The sequence below is a fragment of the Ooceraea biroi genome, chromosome 1 (assembly GCF_003672135.1).
Source record: "Ooceraea biroi isolate clonal line C1 chromosome 1, Obir_v5.4, whole genome shotgun sequence".
Taxonomy (NCBI): Eukaryota; Metazoa; Arthropoda; class Insecta; order Hymenoptera; family Formicidae; genus Ooceraea; species Ooceraea biroi.
In genome coordinates, this window is record NC_039506.1 from 3,858,286 (window position 1) to 3,867,916 (window position 9,631).

General features: G+C 38.7%; 2 protein-coding genes across 3 annotated transcripts; one reads left to right on the plus strand and one right to left on the minus strand.

Annotated features, from left to right (window-relative positions):
* Positions 1–363: 363 nt before the first annotated feature.
* Positions 364–3,561, plus strand: LOC105280454 (leucine-rich repeat and immunoglobulin-like domain-containing nogo receptor-interacting protein 1). Of its 2 annotated transcripts, XM_011341029.3 has the most exons (4): positions 364–801; positions 955–975; positions 1,882–2,004; positions 2,385–3,561. In XM_011341029.3, the coding sequence occupies exons 1-4, from the start codon at positions 784–786 to the stop codon at positions 3,447–3,449; spliced, it is 1,227 nt and encodes a 408-aa protein (XP_011339331.1). In that variant the 5' UTR covers positions 364–783; the 3' UTR covers positions 3,450–3,561. The 2 variants fall into 2 exon arrangements, with proteins under 2 accessions (XP_011339331.1, XP_011339332.1); XM_011341030.3 differs by lacking the exon at positions 955–975 and having other exon boundaries at positions 365–801; positions 2,385–3,560.
* Positions 3,562–7,065: 3,504 nt separating this feature from the next.
* On the minus strand, positions 7,066–9,604 carry LOC105280457 (NADH dehydrogenase [ubiquinone] 1 alpha subcomplex subunit 9, mitochondrial). Its single transcript, XM_011341036.3, has 7 exons — positions 9,467–9,604; positions 9,086–9,294; positions 8,658–8,951; positions 8,390–8,559; positions 8,110–8,241; positions 7,845–8,037; positions 7,066–7,722 (listed from the first exon to the last, which is right to left on the minus strand). The coding sequence occupies exons 1-7, from the start codon at positions 9,504–9,506 to the stop codon at positions 7,540–7,542; spliced, it is 1,221 nt and encodes a 406-aa protein (XP_011339338.1). The 5' UTR covers positions 9,507–9,604; the 3' UTR covers positions 7,066–7,539.
* Between the last annotated feature and the right edge of the window lie 27 nt (positions 9,605–9,631).

Below are 9,631 nucleotides of genomic sequence, written 5' to 3' on the forward strand. Positions count from 1 at the left end.
TAAATATGTATATAAAATATAAATAATTAAATACAGATTAAAACAAATACAGCTTGCATACTTCCTTTGAATGTATCAAATATATTACGTGCGTAATAATAATAATATTAAAATAAAAATTTTAAGGAAAAATCCACGTAGTGCGTACATAATATACGGAATCATTAGGACTTTTGCAATGAATTTAGAAATAAATCAAAGAAAAATAGAAAGCGAGATCAGAAAGGGAGCGAAAACGGGAGAGAAAGAGAGAGAGAGGAGAGAAATTCTGCTAATAAGCCTCATTCCCCGATGCGGGCGCGGGGAGAATAATTATGAGTTTGCGCAGTACGCGTCTCCGAGTGGCGGGGCTGGGAGCCTCCGTGAGACGGGAGGGAGGATGGGTTGCGAGAGGGTGCTCGAGGAGAAATAAAGCCCCGAGCCCAGCCGGCGAATACGGCCGCGCGGATGCTGAAATTCGTTCCGCCCGCAGATCCGGATTCGCATCGGGGTGCCGCATTTCGCGCGAGAAACGGCGGAAATCGGACGAGTTGACGGGGCGGCATCAGCGGTGCAGCGGGTAGATTCGTGCGCAGCGGTGCGGCCACCCACCCGTGCGTGCGTGCGTGCGTGCGCGGTGCGTGTTAAGCACGGGGGAAAAAGCAGTGCGTGGTGCGACGTGTCAACGAACTCCCGTCCTGGCCTCGTTTCACCTCTACAGACATATAGCATCGCGCCCACCTTCTCGTGACGTTCTCTACCCCGGATACGACGAGGCATGCGCCGTAAAAATCCCGGGGATTGATGTATCGCAGGGCGCAGGTACGCAGGGCGCCGCGCGCGACCGCGCGCGTATATTTGCACGCGACGCACGCATGCCTTTTGCGCGCGACTTGAGCCTCGTTTTTACACAATCGTATTTAAGTTTCAAGAATATTTAAAGCCTGTATTTAAATGAGTTAATACCTTTCGCAGATTCCATACGATCGATTCCTGGTACAGTGTCTCGTTCTCGTCGAGTGACGCATCCCAGGCAGCACATGTTAGCCTAATATATGTTTCTTAGACGTATCTAATGTCCAAGAAACATAAAGTACCATTTAAGAAACGGTTTAAATAGAAACCGTTTGTAGACCTAAATTTTAAAAACGTATTTTTCACCTTTCCACAGAAACGAAAAATGTGTTTTATTAAATTGATTTGAAATTATATAATTAATATAGAAAAAATAGTAATTTCTACTTACTTTGCGAGTATTAATTATTTTTACATCATACGTTTCAATGTGCTCGATTATGGAACAAGAGACAAAAATCAACACAAGTGTGTGTGATTCCCACCTCTGATTCACCAAGCGACCGATAGATGGCCAGGCCAGACGTGACGTTCTCGCAAGTAACATTTGTGTTATCACCTTATAAATAACCATCCGAAAAACCGATCCAATACTCTTTTCTTCTTCTTTTCCTTTGAAACTTTTGAGATCACTATTACTTGAAGTGATATTTCAAAAGAGTGAGTTCCATTACACGAAATTTAGAGAGTAATTCATAAAATATAAAAATCTAGTTTTTTACAAAAATGTGACTTAACTCTGTCTATCTTTGAGGCACTGATATATAGAATTGATAAATATTTTTCTGATGGTTTCTGAAACGTTTTTTTGCCGAAAAAGAAACGTTTTTTCGTTGGACATTTTTCTCCTAAATAAACGTTTCAATAAAATGGTTATGAAACGTTATGGCAAAACGTTTATGAAACGGTTTTGAAACCAATGTGTGCCTGGGATGCTAGGATTCGCGTATGGAGAACATTTCGAAGCTTTCAAAAAAGCACGCATTTACAGTAAAGCCGCGAACGAGCGCGTGGAATACTCAATAACCGCATACATAATTCTTTTAGATCTGCATTTACTACCTGCTATGCATAGCAGCAGTGGACTTGACGTTTACCTCCGATTCGGAAATTACCACGACGATAAGTCGGGATTGTCCGGCAGAATGCATTTGCCTTTCCCCAAAACAGGTAAAAAAGTAAAATACTTTTGTACCATTATACATTACAACTAGTCTCATTACAATTTTGTAAGATCTGGAAAGATAGTCGAGACTGACAGGTCGTATAGAGGATCGGAATGAAAACAAGTTGATCACAACAGTAGGAGTATTGGCCGTACAGCCTAAGACCTAGGCGTGTGAACCAGGGATCCCGGAGAGTTCGAGTTCAAATCTAAGGCAGTCTCCTAGTTATTTTTCGCCCCTTACAATTTTCTATAATTGCTGTAATCAGGATCGTCAATATTGGCGTCAATAAAATAAATAAATAATAAAGAATTTTCGCGGATTTCGAGAGGCGCTCGATTTCAACGCGAAACGCATGAACATTCCATACGATTGAATTTGCAGGTACTCTGCAACACAGGCGGCCTCGTGGACATACCGACGCAACACCTGCCAGACACCGTGGAGGAGCTCTCGTTGACGAAGAACAATTTCCCGGTGATAAAGGGTGACGCGTTCGCCGGCCTCCGAGTTTTGCGTAAGCTCACCCTGGACCGCAACAACATCTCCTCCATACGTCCGTTCGCATTTCGCGGTCTGAACCGGCTGCGCGAGCTCTCCATCCAGTACACTCCGCTACCATGCATAGAGAAATTCTCGTTCGCCGCGCTGCAGAACATCTCGACGCTGCTGCTGGCGAACAACAAGATCCGCTACGTCGAGAGCAACTCGTTCGCCGGCACGTCCAACGTCCACGTGATCCTGCTGCTGCACAACCCTCTGCTGACTATACAGAGCCACGCCTTTGCTGGCCTCACCAACGTCGCTAATCTCCTTTTCCCGTCCGGCATTCGGACGATCGAGCAGGATGCCTTCGACGGCCTCCAGTATGTCGGGTTCCTCAGTCTCTCCTACATGGACCTGTCCGGGCTGCAGGCCTACGCGTTCCGTGGCCTGTCGCACGTGCACAAACTCGTCATCAAGGAGAGCGATCTTGGTGTTATACAGAGGAACGTGTTCACCGGGCTCGCCCACGTGGACAGGCTGAACATACTCAACAACAAGATAGACACGATCGAGCGGCTGCATCTGCGATACGACAACTTCATCAAGGTGCTGCAGTTCCACGGTAATCACGTGCTCGAGGCGCCGCGTCACGCCAGGGACATCGTCCTCGAGGTGAGCATAGTCAGCGCGATAAATAATCACTTCCCGTGCGACTGCCAGGCTCACAACATCCTCGAGAGCGACTTCGCGCGCGGCAACAGCGTCGAGTTCCAGCGCTGGAACTACTGCATCTCGCCGTTCGAGTACAACGGCAAGCCCATGAACGTCGTCGATTTCGAGCTCGTCGCCCGATGCCACGACAATGTGATTCAAGACAACCTGGGCTCGGGCGTTGTCAGGGTCTCTCGTTTATCAGCGCTGTTGCTAGTCGCCTTTTTGTTCTCGACTAACTTCTTCCGATGAACATTCCCAAATAGCCAAGTCTGCCGAAAGCAGATGATGCTAACTATCTGCTATCAACTATTGCCAGCCAAAAGACAACAAATTTGATACAGAAGTTGTTATTAACGATTAATTCGACAAATTGGTGCCAGAAATGTAACAGAGCTTGCTCGCAAAGTCTAAGAACAGATTGGCGGCAGAAACCGAGCAGAATCTGCAAACATGGCTCGAAGTCGGATTGTCGACAGAAACCGAGCAAGATTTGCGCACGCGGAATCTAACGGCAGATTGGCGGCAGAAACCGAGCAAGATCTGCGCGCGCGGAATCTAACGACAGATTGGCAGCAGAAACCGAACAGGATCTGCAGCTTTTGACAGTGTTCAAATTTACACGGCTATGAATATGCGTGTTTTCGCTCCGCATCGCTATGCGGTGCACGCGTCGAGTTCTTACTCGATGTTAAGATTTAGCCTAACAGTTCTATAAGTTAATATACGCGCCTTGGCATGATAATATTAATTTTTCTGAAAATTTTTGCACTCGCGGCACAGAGGCTCCCATGGACAACGTCCATGTAGTTCACGCACGCCACGAGCAATCTGAAGTTCGAAAGCAAGATTCGGACTTCAGATTAGAATAAATTAACAATAAGAGAGAGATTATGCAACGAACTGTCAGAAAGACACATCAAGCCAGATGTACTTTAATTTAACAAACAAACAAATGCGTTCTTTTAACAATTTATAGTGTGTTAAAAGTAAACACATGCTTTAATATATCGTGAATATGAATGGCCAAAAGCTGCAGATTCTGTTCGGTTTCTGCCGTCAATCTGCCGTCAAATGTTAACAGATCCTGCTCGGTTTCTGCCGCCAATCTGCTGTCAGAGTCCGTTAGCAGGCTCTGCTGGCAGATCACTATCCTAATGCGGACATAACGGATACCAATTTGCTATCGACTTCTGCAGTAATCTGTTGCCAATCTGCTGGCAGATTGCACACATTTTGCTTACTGGGTTCTTTCCGTCAATTTTTTAACGACTGTCCCGTGTGCTTAGAAGCGTTGATAATGGAACAGTCTGATTTTCATACGCGATTCTCCTTTATTTTCCTGCAGCAGAGTCTTCGTAGTTCGACGAAATTGTTGACGCAAAAAGTTACCTCACGTGAATTATGTTGTTACTGCACATCGTTATCCGTAGATTTATCATGTGACTTAACGTTATCCTGAAAGAACGTATTAGAATTATATGTTAACGGGAATTGTTTCCGCAGAAACTATAACAAGAGATTCCATTTACGTGAAAGGGAACCCCCATAGTCATGTAATGAAGAAAATGTGGCTAATCAATAAAGCCAAATGAGTACATATCCTCTGATACATATGAAAGTGAAACACGTGATTCCACATATCGAGAAAATCTAACTAATGTTGTTAATTAATGTTGAGTGTTTCTTTGTTTCTGTGATCTTTTTTAAAGTAGAATCTTTAAGAAGACTGAGGAGTATAATTTTCGAAAAATATTTTGTAATGGTACGTTGTTAATGGTTTTAGCGTTTAATGTGTATGTGCAAAATGTGATTCCTTGCTTTATAGTTACATTAAATACGATCTTCAAATGAGACGAATCAAATTCGGAAAAATATATTTAGTCTTCAATGTGTAACGAGAATATGAACCTATGTACATTAATATTTCTCTTGCAATCAATTAAGACTATTAATTTCCCACGAGTTTATGATCGCCGAACGTGGGTATGCAACGTTATAAAATAGGGAATACAGAAACGGAATAAAAAAACAGAAAGAAGTACTTTTGAATCTATTAAATGAAATAAATCTCTAATAGAATTGATTCTTTATAGTTGACAATGTTTCATGATTTAAGTATCAAGTATTACTGACATTTCTGATTATAACATGTTTATATAAAAAAATACAATGTTAAAAAAGTAAATTTTGTATTATATAATTATAAAACATAAATCATAATTATATAATTCTGTGTATCATGTTATGTGAATTAAATGTATTATAATCATAAATTATTTATTCAATTATATAATTATATATCAATTATATGTATAATTAGTTATTTATTTATCAAATAATTTCAAAGACAATCTTATTTCTACGTAGACATATTACAAATCTTACTTCTGGGTCCAGGATCCGAGCTACGCTCTTGCACGTTCACATCTGCTATTTCACACACTAGTAGGCTAAGAAATTATTTAAATAATCCGAAAATGAGATGAAAGTATCTAGTGATTAATAAGTATATATGTTTAATTACGTTGACGCGTAAGATTATTAGAAAACGCTTGATGACGTTAGAATTCCTGCAAAAATAAATGAATTATAAGGATTTGGGCAAAGATTTATTCTATGAAAACTATAAATCTTATTGCAAAATAAATCTAATTTTAAAATAATAGTTTTTATGGCAAAATAATTTTTTTAAATAATTTTACAAGCTAAATTTGAAATACTAAATAATTTTTCAAATAAAAAGAAATATTGCCTAATCTTTATCGAATAATTAAGTACTTCAAAGTTTTCTGTAAATTTATTTTTTGATGATTTAAAAATTTATAATTCATGATAGAAAATTCTATCTATAATTTTAAATGCTGTATGATACAGAAAACATTTGAAAATTTATAGATGTTGTGTATATATGTATACATTTGTGAATGTAATTCTGATTTCTGAAATAATATTAAATCGTGCTTATTATGTGGCACATAAAATTATAGATAAAATTTCATCACGGATTACAAATTGGCTAAAAAATGAAGTTTTTGATATACATTCCTTTGCCAATGCCTTTTAATTCATGTATTATTTGAAGAAATATAATGTACACACACACACACCAAACACACATGCGCGCGCGCGCTAATGAGAATGGATAACAGTGTATTATATGCTCAATATTTTAGGTAAATAACTCTTTAACTTATGTATTTTGTTTTATAAAAAATCTATATGCATATATAACAATTTACCGTTATATAAATTAAACGAAAAAGTAAAAAGGTTCTCATTCATACAGATCATAATATCGCTATGTAATATTGTAAATCTTATTACCTTTAAAATTGATTATCATCAGTTTTCTTCATCAGAATTATTAAAACTGATTCATTAATTAGACGAAATACTGATTTTTAAGAAGATTTTTGAAATATACTTTTGAATTACATTTAATACTATAAACAGTTGTATACATAGTTTGTATAGAAATGTTTACTGTGCCAAGATTTTGCACTTACTTCACGCTAAAACTTATAGATATTTTGAAAAAAAATATTGAATAAAGCGAGTAATTTTAGACGATATACGTATGCCACAGAATATTTTGTTCTTCACATAATCGGTTTTATGAGGAAAATGCTGCTTTATAGACAAAACTATGTTGGCGTCCAAGACTACATATACCGTGAACTGAGAGTTACGAAATGCTACATATGCTTACTATTAAAATATTAAAAAGAAAACTATAAAGCGTATCTCGCTGCTACTTACATATTGTAAGATTTGCTTGGCCTTCGGTCAGCATAATAACCGAGGACCAACTTAGCTTATATTTTTTACCAATGTTTAAAATAGCGTTAAAATAGACACGATTATTGAAAACTGTAATCTTTATTGTAGCTAGAACGTTCTGTCGCATAATAAATGCAATGAATAATTGACACACGTCTTATGATGAGATACATTTTTAAGATAAGAGAGTAATTTTATGATGTTCTAACAAATTGCACGTATAAGTCTCTTAAATATTTCAGAGGATTTCCCCAATTCTCATAACGTTGAACAATAACGTTTTTCATGGAGTTCTTCCATAAAATTTCTTCATTTGTCTTTTACATCGATTGATTCGATTAAGTTATTACAAGTGGAAAATTCAAGAAATTGATTACTAGTAGTACCGAAAAAATGATAGAATTTATGAAGTAATAATATAGTGAAGCTATAAACATTTAAATAATTTAATATGTATATTTGTGTGATCGCGATATTTAATTAACAACATACTCTTTACAGTATCATTTACATAGAGTAAGAGTACATATTCTATATTTAATCTAACATATTAGGGCTGTTAATGAATTGGAATCGTTGGTGGATCCGGAACAGGATCGAATTCTCCAACACTCTCGGTATATTGGGGATCTTTTTTGAATGGCGTCAACTCCCATTTTATTCGGGATTCTAGCGTCGTCAGCTTGATACCAAGATCTTCCAGAGTTGGCAGTTCCCTCGAGACCACATCGCTTATAGCTTCCTATAAATAAATGACGTGATACATCAGACTAATTGATACAAACGAATTATCTATAACTCGCATTTCATTAAACTTCACACTCATACTAATACATAATTTTATTTCGAAATATGAAATCATACTCTTTCCAGAAGCTCCCAGTGTAGGTATCCTATTGGGTATGCGGGAGATATAGCTTCAATCAGAGCAACCTTAAGTTTGAAAAACGGAGTATATTTCAAGTCCAGTCTCCGATAGTTGTACTCCTCCGGATTGTTGTGCATCCGTACGTTATGAAACCAATCGACTAACACAGACAATTTGTAACGATTGGGCCTGTACAAATATAACATTACATGTAACAATTTGCTTTAATAAGTGATAAAATCATGAGTGCATTAGTTATACCCGACAAATTGATAAGTTTTGCCCGCGGTAGCTTTTGGATTTCTTGCGATAGCCGCTATACCTCCAACAACATCGTACACAGCTACTGGTTGCTTTTCCGTCTTTTCACCCTTTTCCCACAGTGGCAGACCTCTGCAAGAAAATATATATTCAATTATCAGAGTTTGAGAGAACCATACTGATATAATTCAAAATTATTGTTAAATTATTGAACGAAATTCACATATTATGACGAATTATATATAAAATAGTGAAAAATTAATTTTTTTATAGAAATTACCCCATTAAGTGATGTCTTAGCATACTAGAGAAGACACTAATAAATCGATCCTCCTGACTCCATATATTCGATGGTCGAACAATTGTAGCTTCAGGAAATTCTTCACGAACTGCGCGCTCACCTTCCCACTTTGTACGAAGAAATTCAGAACCGTTTTCTAATACGTGTGGCTGAACAGAGGAAGAGATTGAGCAAGATTTAAGGAATTAACGGCACTACGTGTCGTCAAAATTTAACATATTGTTAGAACAGATGTAATTAAGCTTACCGTTAACTTATCACCCGCGTTTAAGGCCGACACATGAATAAAATGTCCAACATTAGCTTCCTTACATAGTCTGGCCAGTCTTCTCGCTCCTTCGACATGTACTTCACGAAACGTAAAGTTCTTTGTTTCCCAATCTCGTCCAATCAAATTGATGACAACATTGGAATACTTTATGCACTCTCTTATCGAATTTTCATCTCGCAAGTGAAATGGATGAAATAAAACTTGTCCAAGGTCTCCACAAAGTTTCAGCGGCAACATGTCGTACATATCGCATCTATACGGTAGTATCAACTGCAAACCAATGAAATTAGCAATCAATTGGAACGCTGACCAGATCATATTTATTATGCCACATACAGCAGTACAATCGAAAATCTGAAATCTAATCTTAATTAAAATCTGGAATAATAACGCATTGTGTATACCTGGCTGCCAATCTTTCCAAGGCGGTTGCACACGTAGCGTCCAACATATCCGCTCGCTCCAAACACCGTACACACAATCCCGTTGAAGGAACTACGGCCACCCGTACCTCGTTTCAAAGAAGCGGTAGTAGGATGTTGTATGACTCGTGGCTGCGACGAGTAGTGGCTCGTCTGTACCGCAGCGGCAGCGATGCATGCCGTCTGCTTCTCTGAAGGACACAAATAACAACAAATGCGAACTGTTATGTAATTACGGGGCAATAGATGTCGTAGGCGCGAATAGAAAAATTTCAGGTAATTTTCTAACGTTGCGTCACCCACTCCAAGGGAAGAAATTCAAAGTTGAAGCTAAATAACGACGTAAATAGATAGCAATATTACTTGCTGCTTGCAGAGTATATCTCGGAATCAAGGCGGCCATATTCGTATGCCATCCATATGGACTCCGCACCGGAATTCTGCCTCCCCGTGGGTGCGTTCAGTTGGCGCTACGAATGCTTTTTTCTGTCCCCCTCTTCCACTCCGAGCATCCTAGTGACATACGTG